This window comes from Melanotaenia boesemani, chromosome 10, assembly GCF_017639745.1.
Source record: "Melanotaenia boesemani isolate fMelBoe1 chromosome 10, fMelBoe1.pri, whole genome shotgun sequence".
Lineage (NCBI taxonomy): Eukaryota > Metazoa > Chordata > Actinopteri > Atheriniformes > Melanotaeniidae > Melanotaenia > Melanotaenia boesemani.
The window spans coordinates 37,381,659-37,398,235 of record NC_055691.1 but is presented as its reverse complement, the minus strand read 5'-3'; the positions used below and the strand labels follow the sequence as shown (position 1 = coordinate 37,398,235).

The 16,577-nt window shown below is 45.2% G+C and overlaps 1 protein-coding gene across 3 annotated transcripts; it reads left to right on the top strand.

The window, feature by feature from the left end:
- The first annotated feature begins 256 nt into the window (after window positions 1–256).
- On the top strand, window positions 257–15,932 carry chst6 (carbohydrate sulfotransferase 6). 3 transcript variants are annotated; one of them, XM_041997592.1, is made up of 2 exons: window positions 257–433; window positions 11,334–15,932. In XM_041997592.1, the coding sequence occupies exon 2, from the start codon at window positions 11,395–11,397 to the stop codon at window positions 12,610–12,612; it is 1,218 nt and encodes a 405-aa protein (XP_041853526.1). In that variant the 5' UTR covers window positions 257–433; window positions 11,334–11,394; the 3' UTR covers window positions 12,613–15,932. The 3 variants fall into 3 exon arrangements, with proteins under 3 accessions (XP_041853526.1, XP_041853525.1, XP_041853527.1); XM_041997591.1 differs by having other exon boundaries at window positions 258–403; XM_041997593.1 differs by lacking the exon at window positions 257–433 and adding an exon at window positions 2,192–2,261.
- Window positions 15,933–16,577: the final 645 nt, after the last annotated feature.

Below are 16,577 nucleotides of genomic sequence, written 5' to 3'. Positions count from 1 at the left end.
TGCTGTTAAACTTCTATGAGTGAAGCTGAGTTTACCAGGAGGTCTGAAAGCTGTGGATGGTTCACGGAGGGCCTCCGACACTGAGCAGCAAATACAAACGGCAGGAATTAAACTAAAAAAATCAAATCCACTTCAGTTCGCCCTGACTCAGCAGAAGTCTTTCAACCATCACAGGTCTGGTTGCAGCACCTGCCTCCTCCATGCTGACGGACTGAGGTCCCGCCTGCTCCTCAGCACCCCCCCGCCCCCCCTCCCCGCCTCCAGCCTCGGTCCATCCCACCGCCAGCCCGCTGCTCGGAGACCCAGGCCACGTCTCACACAGAGGACGGTACCCGAGCCGCTGGTGGCGAAGACGGCGGAGAGGAGCGGAGCACCGCGGGGGGGACGACACGACAGCCGCTCGGTAAAGTCTTTTTTCATGAATTAAATGAGGGTAAATGACCTACCCGGTCCTACCCGCCTTCTCCGCGAGGACCGTTTTCTTCTGTTAATCTTCGAACGGACTTTTTTACGAGGGACAAACTTTCCAAATTCATACAAAAACGCGATGAAACTAAACTAAAACTAAACGTACTGCTTCTTATTGATAACTGTGTGACCAGGTGGGCAAAACGGCTTTAAACACCACATGAATCCCGCTTCAGTGGGCCGGGGGTCGCAGCGCGAGCAGGGTGTTACACCCAATTCTGTTACCCATTACATTCTGTTCCTGATGGAAAAGTTCAGCCACAGCTAAATCTGAGATGTTTCACTTCTCCCTGCAGTTCATCTCGATCATACAGTTAAAACAAGTAAAGATGAATTAAATCTAGTGAGGTTGTAACAGATAAGATGCACACCAGGGGTTAAATGTGGCTCGTTTATGGTTCAGGCAAACAAGCTTGTTTATCATCTGTTTTTAGAGATGCAAAATAATAAAAGTTCAGAATAAGTATGAGAACAGATGAGCAACGAATTGCATGTTAATAATTAATTAAATAATTGTTCATTTAACTGAATAAAAGTTCAGAGTAAAGAGGAAAACTTGCCTCGTTTTATTGGAAAAGGGGGAATGTAGGTCCTTATGAACTGTTATAAAACGTGAAGCAGAGACCTCAAGTGTTCAGGAGCAGCAAATTCAGCTGGAACCAACACAAGAAGAAAACTTCCTTCATCTTTATTCTTCCCAGATATGCTTGGATTTCGGGACAGCAGACATTTTAGCATTCAGAGGAGATGGAAAGATGGAAAGTAGGGACATAAACTTAAATGACTTTCCTGGTGGGATCAGGGTCAGATTTTTTTGGGTTAAAGCCAGAAAATGTGTGACTGTGTAATTAAAGTAAAGTTGTGCAAATAGAGCCGTAAAAATGAACAAACACCTTGAAAAACTGTTGTCTTTGTAAAGAAGGAGTTGCCAGGAGCCTCCAGGACTCCTCACACACACCGAGTGGCCGATAATAAACCCTGCAGAGGAGGTAACATGAGTCCGAGCGAAGGAACAATGGGACCAGTTTACAGTCGTGTCCACACACGCAGGAAGAAGGAAAACACGTCTGTTTGACGTTTTTAGTATTTTCTTCCAATGTGTTTAACAATAAAGGAAATATAGTGAACACGGTCCATAAAAACTGTGTCAGCTGTTTTCTGTCTTATTCTAACCTACTCATTCAGGTATCAAGAGCATTTGTCTGTATTATAAAAAGAGAATTCTTTAACTCATTTTACTAGCAGGTTAAAAACTTTTACTTATATGTGTATTTAAAGCTCCTCACATCCCACCGTGGTGAAAAGATGCAGCATCCTCACAGATTTATGGAAATAATCTTGAAAAAGATCTTCAGTTGCAGTTCAACATTTGTTCCCAGGTCCAGATTCTGATGATTTCCTGCATTTTGCCATCTGAACGGCAGGTATTACAATCATTTGTTCACATGAATTCTCCTCCCAGATTTACTTGAAATGTGAAGATTGATGGAAAGAAAACGTCCTGTAAACGCGTCCATGATGCTCCTCACAAACACGATGGAGGCAATGCAGAGAAATCATGTTTTAATTAAAACTGAAGGTTTGTCATTCATGTAAAAACACTGCTTAGCTGGCTCAGAACAAGTCAAACATGAACCATCAGAATGACTAATGCGCCACCAAACACACCCAACATGCCACCGTGCCCGCTCTGCGTTAACGTGCACGCGGCCGGACAAGCTGCAGCTCTTTTGTTCGGCAGAGAACCTGCTTGTCATCGTACCAGCTGATGTCTTTGCTTGGGCACGTAGTAGGTCAGTGTTCCTCCTCCATCTTTCTGGTGACGCCGGGGCAGCGCTCACCTGTGATGACGTCGGGTTGACGTGCTGGTGTGGCTGTTTCTGAGCTTCCTCATCAGGCTGCAGGACTGACTTTGAAACCCAAACATGAGCAGTCTGTTGGTCCTTGCTCTCTTTGGCACGAACAGGTGATTCCTGGCGGGTGGATTGATCACCTGGTGGATTCTCGTCCCCTCACGCTGCTCATGTCAAAGGTGGTGCTGATAACTTTGTTAGACGATTTCAGGTAATTATTAAATGCGCTCCGGCCTATTGCACCGCCCCATCAGCCGACAACCTCCCTCCTACTGCGCGACTGCTCTCGCATAACGGGTTTATTTTCCTCATGAGAGGATCAACTTGCACCTCAGTCTGTCCAGTGATGACATCTGAAGCGTTCATGACCTTGTTTCTTACAAACTGTGTTAAATTCTCACAAACCGGAGCATGATTTTATCATGAGAAAAATTCCACGTGGCCACTAGGTGACGCTATACTAATTTTTCATGTATAACCATGTTCAGGTTGGAACTCTAATGAAAACAGGAAAATATCAGCTCAATTGGTCAACTGACATCAGGGTCAGAGCCACTTCCTGTTTCATGGCGAATGATTTAACCATCACAGGAAGCCATTTTAATCATGACGCTGCAAGAAGGCAGTCATATTTTCAACCATGAGTTCATGAAGGATGATATTAATGAGTTTTAATTGGTTTTACAGGTATTAAAGGGTTAAAATGGTGGGACTTCTTGTTCCCAGGGGGCGGGGCTATGGCGTTGACAACATCAGAACATGAAGAGGCTTTTTTGTTTGTCCTGGCATGTTATATAAATATGCCATATTTTATCAATGTCGTTCAAAGCAGTGGTTGGAGCTGATAGATTAAATATTTATAGGGGGCGCTATAGAGCCATATTGCCAGCATATGTCTAGTTGAATCAGTTCCAGGCCTGACCACTGTCCTCCCTGCCGAGTTTGGTGGAGATCGGGAGTACATTGGGTCAGTTACAAGTACTTCCTGTTTCCTGGCGGTGGGCGCCATTCGCTATGGTTTTGCTTGAGGAAGGAACTTGAGTTTTTTTTTCTGTAGTATCATGAAAGGGTTTGACCTGATCTGAAGCACTGTAGAGTGTGTGAAGTTCATTCCTGGGAAGAGGGACCCCGGTGTCTGAAAAAGGCACTTCCTGTTTCAAGTGGGCGGGGCTTAGGCCAAGACCAGAAGTAGTAACATGTATCTGTTCAGGAGCAGACCCTGATTAATCACTGTAAGTGTCATATTGATTGGATGAAAATTGAGGGATTTATACTGATTAATGATGTCATGGTGTCTTATCCAACCTTGTCATGGCGCCACGGTCTCGCCATGCAGCGTTGAGCAATGTCCAGATGACAACATCTGGACATGTAGATGTGGTCGGCATGGAACTGAAGTGAAACATGTGCAGTTTGGTGCAGAATGAGTGTTGTATGTCAGAAATAATGGATTCCGTGCTTGATGGCGAAACATCAAAACTTGATGAGGCAACACCACCTCCTATTACAAAATTTTCAATATCGAAGTTCGCCATGGCGCCACGGTCTCGCCCTGCAGCGTAGAGTAACAGTTTTCACCTGGTTGTGTCCAAAACGCCAGAGAAGTGGGTCTTCGAGTAAAAACCATGACATCCTGTCGCCAAGGGGCGTGGCCAATTCATAACCTAAATATTGACATGTAGCTGTGTTCAGGATAGGACTGGCATCATACATGGCCATTTTGGTTCAGATATATTGTTTTATGTGGAAGTTATATCATTTTCATTTTCATGGCGAGACCTAACACTTTGAGGCCCCGCCCCCTCTACGCCCTTTCTCCTATTTCTTTCAATAACTTTTAAAGACACATGCCTTTTGAACATCCTGAGCTATTTTGGAAGCAGTGCGATAAAATCTCTAGGAGGAGATAGATTTGAACAATGTCAATAAAACGCCAAAATGGCGACTCTGACCCAAAATGGCCGACTTCCTGTTGGTTTTAGGCTGTTGCTCCAAGCGGATTCTTTGTTCGCCCGAGCATTTATAATATGTGTAACGATTTTCATAAAGATTGATGACGTGCAGTGGCGGGGCATCAAAAATAGGTGGCGCTCTCGTTCAATTTTGCCCGAACAGTCCAGAGCACCCCAAAATACCAAAATTTACGCATTCCCTTGGGGGGGAGCATGTTCAGGTCCCCTCAAATGCAATTTACTTTTAAGAAGAAGAAGGAAGAAACGGAGCAATTACAACAGGCCTTCGCACCGCCGTCGGTGCTCGGGCCTCATTAGAATCGTATGGCCTACACTAACCCTACACTTCCTGAGGAAGTTGATTATGTGGCCCTGCGGACACAATGACACTGAGTGTGTTTGTCACCAAGAAGGCGTGTAAAATACAAACTGATATCTGAAATCCATTTTATTAAAAAATGAAATGTTGCCACAAGCAAAGAATCACCCACACCAGAACACATGGAACCTCACCAGGGGCCTGATTCCTAAAGCCGGCGTTGGAACACAAACCAGCGAACGCCAAATATAGTCAACTTTTTGGGATTTATGAAAACCAGACTTGGTGGGAGAATGTTCCTACCTTCATTAGTACTCTGACGCAGGCGTACGCACAAAATCTAGAGAAACGGGAAACGGCGACGCCAACGGTCCAGAATAAAACCAAGGAAATGATGTGAAATGTGAGACATTTGTACACAATCTACTATCACCTTCCACACCACATGTTAGAGATTTAGAGAAGTTTGACGTCTCCCATTTGCATCCGTGTTAGGTTTGATGTTATCTTACCACCATCTGCAGAACTTTCTGCTGCCTTCGATAAACACCAGAATGCTGACGTAAAGACGTAATGTTGACATGTGCAGCTGATGGCAAATATCAGGAATGATGACATCTATTCTAAAGAATAGACTATTTTCTCGAATTATCCTGTATTCTGTTGGCTGGAGGAGGTTTGACAGACAGCTCGTTCAGCAACACAAGAGAGAGGAAAAATATCCCAGAGCAGAAGTTTTGAGAGCAGAGAAAGTTTCTGAGGGAAAGAGACCAAGTCTGAGCAGAGTTTTGAAAGGAAGAACTATATATTTGACAGCATGAAGGGACTTTCTGAGTTTTGAGAAAGAGCAAGATGGTATTTGAGCATGAAAACCAGAAATCAAAGCAAACAGTTACGCTCTTGATTAAAGATAGAAAAATACCCCAGAACGAAGTGGTTTAGATGGATGGATTCATTTCTTGTATGACTGATGCTGTGGTTTTGGATCTTCTTTGGTTTTGAGCATCCTGGAATGAATGAATGATGATGAGTTTAACAGCTCACAGACCTTCATTCACACCCTAAATAAACATATTGGGCACATTTTACAGCGAAGGTTAGAGAGATCTCCTGAAGAAATTGTTCTGTTTGGATAGTTTAGGATGCTGTAAATCCTGGATGGAGAAAGGCTGGACCTTGTGACAGAAATAATGTCGTTCTTAGTGATGATTGGTGTTCCTGAAAGTGAGTTAGATTTGAATCTGTTTGCTCTAAGGTGTTTATCAAGGGCAGGTTCTATTTTCACGTTTTTGTTGAAGTTGATTAATGGTTTTTCTGGTCTCGGGATTAGAAGACAATATAAATAACCTTTCACGCAATGACAGCAGCAGAAATCTATAAGTAAATAATAAAACAATAGAACCAGGATGCTGTATGTGATTTGATAAATAGCTGCAGTGGAGAGATTGGCTGAGGGAGAAGAAGGATCTGTCATGAAGTCTGGTGTTTACCCAGAGGGTCTGACGGTGAGGAGCTCATGTCTGGGCTTGTTCACTAAGCACATTATGTTACGCTTGCATGGATCAGCTTGGTTAGGCATTAGGTCTAATCTCTGTTGTGTATGATGCTAAATTCATAGCAGTCAGAACTTTATGTTCTAGTGCAAAAAAGAAAACATAATGCAAATTAAAAATGCATCAGTTAACTATGAATATGAGAGAACATCAAGGCATCCAGATTATTTCACTTCTGAATGCCTTTAGTTCCACCTCAGGAGTTTCCTTCATCCCATTCAGTTCTACCTAACTACCTACCTTCCTTCATCCCGTTCAGATCTACCTAACTACCTACCTTCCTTCATCCCGTTCAGATCTACCTAACTACCTACCTTCCTTCATCCCGTTCCATTCTACCTAACTACCTACCTTCCTTCATCCCGTTCAGATCTACCTAACTACCTACCTTCCTTCATCCCGTTCAGTTCTACCTAACTACCTACCTTCCTTCATCCCGTTCAGATCTACCTAACTACCTACCTTCCTTCATCCCGTTCAGATCTACCTAACTACCTACCTTCCTTCATCCCGTTCCATTCTACCTAACTACCTACCTTCCTTCATCCCGTTCAGATCTACCTAATTACCTACCTTCCTTCATCCCGTTCAGTTCTACCTAACTACCTACCTTCCTTCATCCCGTTCAGTTCTACCTAACTACCTACCTTCCTTCATCCCGTTCAGATCTACCTAACTACCTACCTTCCTTCATCCCGTTCAGATCTACCTAACTACCTACCTTCCTTCATCCCGTTCCATTCTACCTAACTACCTACCTTCCTTCATCACGTTCAGATCTACCTAACTACCTACCTTCCTTCATCCCGTTCAGATCTACCTAACTACCTACCTTCCTTCATCCCGTTCAGTTCTACCTAACTACCTACCTTCCTTCATCCCGTTCAGATCTACCTAACTACCTACCTTCCTTCATCCCGTTCAGTTCTACCTAACTACCTACCTTCCTTCATCCCGTTCACTTCTACCTAACTACCTACCTTCCTTTATACTGTTCAGATCTACCTAACTACCTACCTTCCTTCATCCCGTTCAGATCTACCTAACTACCTACCTTCCTTCATCCTGTTCAGTTCTACCTAACTACCTACCTTCCTTCATCCCGTTCACTTCTACCTAACTACCTACCTTCCTTTATACTGTTCAGATCTACCTAACTACCTACCTTCCTTCATCCCGTTCAGATCTACCTAACTACCTACCTTCCTTCATCCCGTTCAGTTCTACCTAACTACCTACCTTCCTTCATCCCGTTCAGATCTACCTAACTACCTACCTTCCTTCATCCCGTTCAGTTCTACCTAACTACCTACCTTCCTTCATCCCGTTCAGTTCTACCTAACTACCTACCTTCCTTCATCCCGTTCAGATCTACCTAACTACCTACCTTCCTTCATCCCGTTCCATTCTACCTAACTACCTACCTTCCTTCATCCTGTTCAGTTCTACCTAACTACCTACCTTCCTTCATCCCGTTCACTTCTACCTAACTACCTACCTTCCTTCATCACGTTTAGTTCTACCTAACTACCTACCTTCCTTCATCCCGTTTAGATCCAATCTGGGGTATACTGCTGAGACTGAAACACCATATAATAAAATCTTTATAATATCTAATAATAAATAAATAAAAAAGATCTTTCAGTGTGCTTTGGACAGTGTTATTAGTGACCTGGACTGTAGGTTCCAGACCACAGCAAATATTTTTGCTGTTGGGCAGATTAATGGGGACAAAGTCTCTTGTGTGTGCCAACCACTGATCACAAAGTATTGTAGTGATCTTGCCCCAGATTTTGAAGATGAAGTAAGACACCTAAATAGTGTGCATGCTTCCAGTTTCCCTCCTAACGTGTCCCCTCATGTACTCTGGAATATAATTTATAAGCTGCGGCTGCACAGCATCTTTGGAGAAGTGTGTATTGTTTTGCGGGTATTTTGCACACTGCTAGTCACTGTTGCTGGTGGTGAGAGAGCTTTCAGTTAAAACTAATTAAAAACTACTTGAGTCAACTCTGTCACAGGACAGGTTTTGCAGTCTTGCCATGTTGTCCATAGAGAGTCAGCTGGCTAGAAAGCTGGACTCCCAGGACTTGATAAGTCGTTGGGCTCTTGGTGGAGACGGCTGAGCAGGGGCCAGTGATTGTGAATGAGATTGCAAGAGCTTGACTCAGCAATAGTGCACCTTTACCACTCGTTGATATTTTATTACACAAAGTTCTACCTTTTAAAATGTGATTATTTAACTTTAAAGACGCTCCCAGCCGTTGTTTGGCTGTAAATCTCCACAGTAGTTTGCTTGTGTACTGCTATCTCTTGTTTTTGAGCCTACTTAATTTATTTTACCATTTGCTTCAATTTCTTTCAATGGGATCCAAAATCCCTGTCAGCGACCCTGACCATGTGTATGTTTTTTTAATGCCCAAAGAAACTCGCTTGACTAACGGCTCACTCAGGCAAACTGACTAACCCAAGCATTACACATGGTGCCTACATTCACTGCGTTTCACGCTGCGTTAGACGTAGTTCATACGTTGTCGTTACAGTGTTACAGGTGGTGCGTATGTTCACGTGTTACGTGTGGTGCGTACGTTCACGTGTTACAGGTGGTGCGTATGTTCACATGTTACAGGTGGTGCGTATGTTCACGTGTTACGTGTGGTGCGTATGTTCACGTGTTATAGGTGGTGCGTACGTTCACGTGTTACAGGTGGTGCGTATGTTCACGTGTTACAGGTGGTGCGTACATTCACGTGTTACAGGTGGTGCGTATGTTCACGTGTTACGCGTGGTGCGTACGTTCACGTGTTACAGGTGGTGCGTATGTTCACGTGTTACGCGTGGTGCGTACGTTCACGTGTTACAGGTGGTGCGTACGTCCACGTGTTACAGGTGGTGCGTACGTCCACGTGTTACACGTGGTGCGTACGTTCACGTGTTACAGGTGGTGCGTACGTTCACGTGTTACAGGTGGTGCGTACGTCCACGTGTTACAGGTGGTGCATATGTCCACGTGTTACGCGTGGTGCGTACGTTCACGTGTTACAGGTGGTGCGTATGTTCACGTGTTATGCGTGGTGCGTACGTTCACGTGTTACAGGTGGTGCGTATGTTCACGTGTTACGCGTGGTGCGTACGTTCACGTGTTACAGGTGGTGCGTATGTTCACGTGTTACGCGTGGTGCGTACGTTCACGTGTTACAGGTGGTGCGTATGTTCACGTGCTACAGGTGGTGCGTATGTTCACGTGTTACGCGTGGTTAATGTGTTACAGGTGGTGCGTATGTTCACGTGTTACACGTGGTGCGTATGTTCACGTGTTACAGGTGGTGCGTATGTTCATGTGCTACAGGTGGTGCGTATGTTCACGTGTTACGCGTGGTTAATGTGTTACAGGTGGTGCGTATGTTCACGTGTTACACGTGGTGCGTATGTTCACGTGTTACAGGTGGTGCGTATGTTCATGTGCTACAGGTGGTGCGTATGTTCACGTGTTACGCGTGGTTAATGTGTTACAGGTGGTGCGTATGTTCACGTGTTACACGTGGTGCGTATGTTCACGTGTTACAGGTGGTGCGTATGTTCATGTGCTACAGGTGGTGCGTATGTTCACGTGTTACGCGTGGTTAATGTGTTACAGGTGGTGCGTATGTTCACGTGTTACACGTGGTGCGTATGTTCACGTGTTACAGGTGGTGCGTATGTTCACGTGTTACGCGTGGTGCGTACGTTCACGTGTTACAGGTGGTGCGTATGTTCACGTGTTACGCGTGGTGCGTACGTTCACGTGTTACAGGTGGTGCGTATGTCCACGTGTTACAGGTGGTGCGTATGTCCACGTGTTACACGTGGTGCGTACGTTCACGTGTTACAGGTGGTGCGTACGTTCACGTGTTACAGGTGGTGCGTATGTTCACGTGTTACGCGTGGTGCGTACGTTCACGTGTTACAGGTGGTGCGTATGTTCACGTGTTACGCGTGGTGCGTACGTTCACGTGTTACAGGTGGTGCGTATGTTTACGTGTTACGCGAGGTGCGTACGTTCACGTGTTACAGGTGGTGCGTATGTTCACGTGTTACGCGTGGTGCATACGTTCACGTGTTACAGGTGGTGCGTATGTTCACGTGTTACGCGTGGTGCGTACGTTCACGTGTTACAGGTGGTGCGTATGTTCATGTGCTACAGGTGGTGCGTATGTTCGCGTGTTACGCGTGGTTAATGTGTTACAGGTGGTGCGTATGTTCACGTGTTACACGTGGTGCGTATGTTCACGTGTTACGCACGCCACCTACATTCATTGCATTACATGCCGCGTAAGTTTACTGCGTTACAGGCTGCCTACGGTCACAGTGTCAAACGTGGTGCGTACGTTCACTGTTACACGTGGTAAATTTATCTAAATTTAGGTGTGATTTCGGTATGGTCTACATGGCCGGTCCCGGCCAGTAAGCAGCATGTCCAGAGAGCAGCATCTGGAAAACTGGTTGGGTCTCGTTCTGGACCTCTGCTCCCCCAATCAAGTTCCTTATCAGAAAGTAGAGTTGCATTACAAAAGCATCAATAAATATTTAAAAGAGATTAAACATGAGTTAAAAAAGTAAAAAGTTGCAGTTAAAATTCACAAGTTCAGCGTTTATAAAGAAAGGAGAACAAAGTGTGTTACTTCCATCCAGCTCAGCTCAGTGCAGGTTGTACATACAGTTCAGATGGAGGATGGTCGGGTGTGAGGTGGGGTGGGGCCAGTTCTCCTTAGTCCGCAGAGTGCATGAGGCCGGCGCAGAGTGCACAAAGCCGCACAAGAGAAGGGATTTTCAGGACGATCTGGATCCGGTTCTTCATCCTGCTCTCAGCCGCTGTCTCCAGACCAACCACTGAACCGGCCTCCCTCACAAGTTTGTTGGTAAAGGTGGCCTAGGAGATGCTATCACCTCCGCTTGTCCCTACTAAGAAGAGGGCGCTGGCCACCACAGACTGGTAGAATAGCTTTAATAGTTTGGTTTACGCGCTGAATGACCATTAGTCTCCTCTGGAAAAACAGCCTGCTCGGGCTTTTCTTGTAGAGGGCTTCAGGTTTTGTGCTTCCAGTCCAGTTTGTTGTTAATATTTACTCCATGTATTGGATCCTGTTTTGGAGAGTAAGCGTCCTACTGTAAACTCAACATTTCTCTTTTTTCTTGTCTTTTTCTGCAGACTCGTCATCTCTCTTCTTCACAAAGGACAAAAAAGAGGCAGATCTCCAGTAGCAGCAGCCATGGCCCCCCGCTGCAGAGTCAACGTCAGTGCTGTGTTTTTCCTGGTGGTCCTGCAGGGGGCAGCAGTCGTCCTGTTCTGCAGCTGGTACGTTCAGCTCAGTCCCTGTGACCTTCCTCCTCCCAACAGCAAAGTTCACGTTCTTCTTCTGTCATCGTGGCGATCAGGCTCATCCTTCCTGGGTCAGGTCTTTAGTCAGCACCCATCTGTTTTCTACCTCATGGAACCAGGCTGGCATGTGTGGACCAACCTCCAGAAACCTGGAGCACGGGTTCTGCGTATGGCTGTGAGGGACCTGGTGCGAAGCATATTCCAGTGTGATTTCTCAGTGATGGATGCCTACCTGCCTGAGGACCACAACGTGTCCTCCTTGTTTATGTGGAGTCACAGTCGAGCGCTGTGCTCGCCGCCGGCCTGTCCTCTCACGCTACGAGACCAGTTCAGCAACCAGACTCAGTGCGCCCAGAAATGTGATGCTCGAGGGCTGCAGAACGTGGAGGAGGCCTGCACCACCTACAGTCATGTGGTGTTAAAGGAGGTACGGTTTTTTGAGCTGGAATCTCTTTACCCCCTTCTGCAGGACCCAAACCTGGATCTCCGCATCATCCATCTGGTCCGAGACCCTCGGGCCGTGATGCGATCTAGAGAAGAGTCAGCCACAGCCTTTGAGAGAGATAACGCTATCGTTCTGGAGCAGAGAAGTACTCGAGCACCCGAGGTTCAGTTTCAGGTCATGCAGGAAATCTGTCGAAGCCACGTGCGCATCAATGAGAGGGCCATCCTGAAGCCGCCTCCGTTCCTAAAGAGCCGCTACAAAATGGTTCGCTACGAGGACGTAGTGCGCAACCCGCTTAAGGAGATAAATGCTATTTATGAGTTTGTAAGTTTAAAGATGACTACACAGCTGGAGGATTGGATCTACATGGTGACCCACGGAAAGGGCAAAGGCTCCAAGAAGGAAGCTTTTCAGATCACCTCTCGCAACGCTGCTGACGTCTCCCAGGCGTGGCGCACCATGCTGCCTCACAACAAGGTCAAACGTGTCCAGGAGCTCTGTAAAGGAGCCATGTCGCTGCTCGGCTACAGGACAGTTAACAGCGAAAAAGAGCAGAAGAGACTTGACATAGATCTGCTGGTGCCTCAGGAGCCGTATCAGTTCAGCTGGGTTCCAGCTAAAACACAGCAGCAAGAGTTAAAACAAGAGACGAGGCGCGTGTGAGGCCACAAGCTTCACAGACTGCTCAGCTCTGTGAGGGAACACTGGCATCATGTCCACGTTAAAGCAGGAATTTATGGAAATAAAGGCCCACATTTTGGCAGCAACATTCACAAGATGTGAGTTCAGTACAGTTTGAATTTGCATGGCACTGATGAAAAGCAGATGAAGACCAGCAGCCATGTGGCCTGGTTCCACGCAGAACTAACCGTCTCTGGGACTGAGACGACTCTTTCCGGCTGTAGGTTTATGCTCTGCACATTTTCTGCTAACAGGAAGTCAGACACAACGTGAAAACGCTTCTCTAGATGCCGTTTTAAACCTGACATGGTGCCAGTGTCCCAAAGCCCTGATCACGATCCCCCAGAGGAGAGGAGGTCCGAGGTCTGGCTGAGGACGCAGGATCTTTGCTCATGTAAAGGATGAACTTTTAGGATGGCCAGAGTAACCGAAGCCCTTTCTGGTGCAGATGTTTTGGACTCGTTTCTCCATGTGGATGATGTTTATTTATAAGAAACCAACTGGTTTTAACACATCTTCCAGCTGTGCCGGCGCGGATCATAGTTGTATTAAAGTTTCTTGGTTCAGGTTTATTTTAGTATTTCTCATCAGTGCATTTCCACTCTGCGTCTCCGCCTCTGTTGTAGAGATTGAGGGAAATGAGCTGTGCAAACGGTGGATTTCAGGATTACAATCCAGATGAAGCAATGTGCCTTGATCCCCGATCTTCCAGCCACACTCAGAAGTCAACATTTAAATAATTCATGTATAAAAACCTGGAATCTGGTTTTTCTCCCACCACAGGAGGTTTATGCCTCTCTTTTTCTAGAAGATGCAGATTCTGGCGAACAGGGATTTATGGGCTTTCATTTCAAGACAAAAACCATCACGCTGCTGCTTCCTACCTATTCGGCTCCTACAATCTGTCCTATGTTTTGACCTGGAAACCTTTTTGAAGGATGTCTCAGTGGCATCACCTCCACCTGGAGGAGAGAGGAGGCTTTCTGGAAATGCTAGAAACAACGATGCACCAGTAAAGTTTGCAGAAGGAAGGAAGTCTAAATGAGGCACTTTAGTTAGAAATAAGATCCAACTGTATGTTAATGAAATAATTATTAGAAGATGCGAGTTTAAAACCCAGATGCCTGTTTATTAAATGCTGGTTTCCTCCTTTCTGCTGGTACATCTGATATGTTTCTGTAAGCGATTCCTTCAGTCTGAATAATGGAGGTGGAGAATGCAAAGTTAGCAACACTTACAGATTCATAAGTCCAGGTTTAGATAAACCTTGAGTTATGCACAATCACAAGGTTACAGTTTATGTTCCTGCTGTTTTCCCCTCATCGGCACAGCTGGATCCAACTCTTCTCTTTTTACTTAGAAGGTACTTAGCGCTACCTCAGCTGGAGTTCCCGTTAGCTTGAAGCTTCTGCTACATGGTAAACCCTGCAGACCAGGAAGTGACCTAGAAACTCTTCATTCTAAGCGTCTCCAGCAGCATTAAAGTCCCATGCAGCTGTTTCATCCTGCACATGGACAGCCGAGTGGAGACGTACATCTGGTTCATCCACTTTCTGAGACCTTTTCCCTTATTTTATGGTAAAGACTTTGTTCAAAACCCTGTTTAACACAATCTGAAACTTGTCTTCTGCCCCCTGGTGGACACCTTTTGCACTACAAGTATTTTGGAATATCACACAGTGATAAAAAGTAAATCTATCTAAATTATTTTTATTATTTTTATATTATTATTATTAATAATTTTTGGCTCTTTTTCTGGGGTTAGGGGTTTTAGGGCTGGGATATACTTGCTGTTAGTGATGCGTCTGCGTACGTATCATGGCTGCCACGTGTTCCTAGCGTTCGTTTGGCACATTGGCCGCTTGCGTTGACGCGAGGTAACGTGTCACCTGCACGAGCTGCAATATTGACTTGAACACTAGACTCGCTCATGTGAACGAGAGCCTGAATGCGAGGTCGGAGGCAAACATGATGGCGGCTAGTTTTGAAGACTGGTTCTCGGACCTTGTCCTCAGCTCATCTTCCCTCCCCGTTGCGCTGCGACTCCTGAACAGCTGGCAGCAGACGGAAGCGCTTTGGAAGTTGATGCCCGCAAATACAAAGTGACCTTTTCACTTTTTCGAAGTGCTGTGTACTGCCCCTAGTGGTGACCTCCGGTATTGAGTGTTTTTCCGCGCCATGCTTCCGTCGTTTGTACTCGGACGTAGAGGAACGGTGACGCCTGCGCTGGCGTTCCCAGCAGGTAAATCCCAGTCCGGAAGGCTTGCTGTTGTAACTGGGAATTCTGCTTTCATCTACCTGCATTCTGGGGCCATTTGAAGCTTGTAAAGTTGTTTTCTGACGGCTGATGTTCAGGATGCAGGAGAGACATTAAGATGTTGTTTATGTTATTGATTTATTAGTTATTGATTCCGTTTTCAGTTGCTTCAGTTTGCTGGTTCTCGATCGAAGCATTCAGTCAGTAGATCATTAGTCATGTTGTTCTGCATGTTCAGAGCTAAGTTACATAACTTTACTAATTAGTAGTTAGTATTCAGGTACTTGGAATGTTTTATGTGAATATATTGATCAAGCTTTCTTTTAAGGTATTAATTGATCAGAATGTGGACGCATGAAGGAAGAAAAGTTTTATCCAACATAAGCTCGAACTTATTTTTCCTTCTCATGGGTTGAATTGGGTTGGAAATCTCCCATTTCCACCGTTCTACTACAACAGATTGTGTTCCTGATAGTAATGTTTGCGTTTTAGGAGCTGAAAGCTGCAGTAAATTATATGGTCTTAATGAAAACTGTGCAGGTTGTTTTATTCTAATAAGATTTTATCTGTTTTCTAATCCGTCGACAGCTCGGTAGAAAGTAGAAACTCCACATATGAAGGATTTTTTTTCTTGTCTGGAAGATGTTGAAGTATTTAATGAAGCTTAATCCTAAGTGTTTTATTCTGGTGAATGAAACGTAAAATCTTTAGTTTCATCACTGAAAAGCATCAGCAGGCTGATTTTAGGACCAAGTTTAATCTAAAACTGGAAGTAATAATTTAACTGATGAGTGAAATTATTGATTACCTTCTCATGCTTTAATCGTAGCTTTCAGCTCGGTTCTGTTCCTGATGTGAGATTTGCAGGTTTTTTTGGGTCATAAGACGAATCTGAAGGGAACCCGAAGCCAAAGGAAAGACGGCAGGATTTTCTTTTATTTATCAGAAATCAAACGTTTCCACACCAAGACGCGTCTGATTATCCTGGTCTAGTTTCCTTTGTTAGAAGATGGTACTCATAACATCAATAAATACTCACATTTGACCTTTTTGTCCTTTTTCTGCTTCCAGAAACACACACACACACACACACCTGTGTGTCATTAGCAACAACAATTACTGAAGAGCAGGGGGGGCTGCTGTGTGTGTGTGTATGTGTGTGTGTGGGGGGGGTCCTGGCTGCTGTGTGTGTGTGTATGTGTGTGTGTGTGTGGGGGGGGTCCTGGCTGCTGTGTGTGTGTATGTGTGTGTGTGGGGGGTCCTGGCTGCTGGGGGGGGGGGGGGGGGGGGGGTCCTGGCCTCCTTCCATCCAGCAGGATGTGGGATGACAGCAGCGTGAAGCAAAAGCAGTCAACAAGATCTCAGCATGTGTGGAAGCTGCTTCAGCAGCTCCTGGTTGAAGAATGAATTTTTCTGATAAATTACAAAGAGGACAGCGCCCCCTGGTGTCTAATATCAACAATGCAGTCAAAGAAATTTCCATTAAAAGACTTTTTCTTTTCTTTTTGCTACAAAAACAGAAGTGATATTTTATTATTGTTGTGAAACTCATATTTCTGATGTGACCATGATAAAACAAAATTTTAGGGCTGCAGTCATGTGGCCTCCACATGATCAGTACAGCATGAACTCAGATTACATGTGCAGAAAATTTCTGTGTGCAGTAATTTCATTAATTTATATTTGTTTT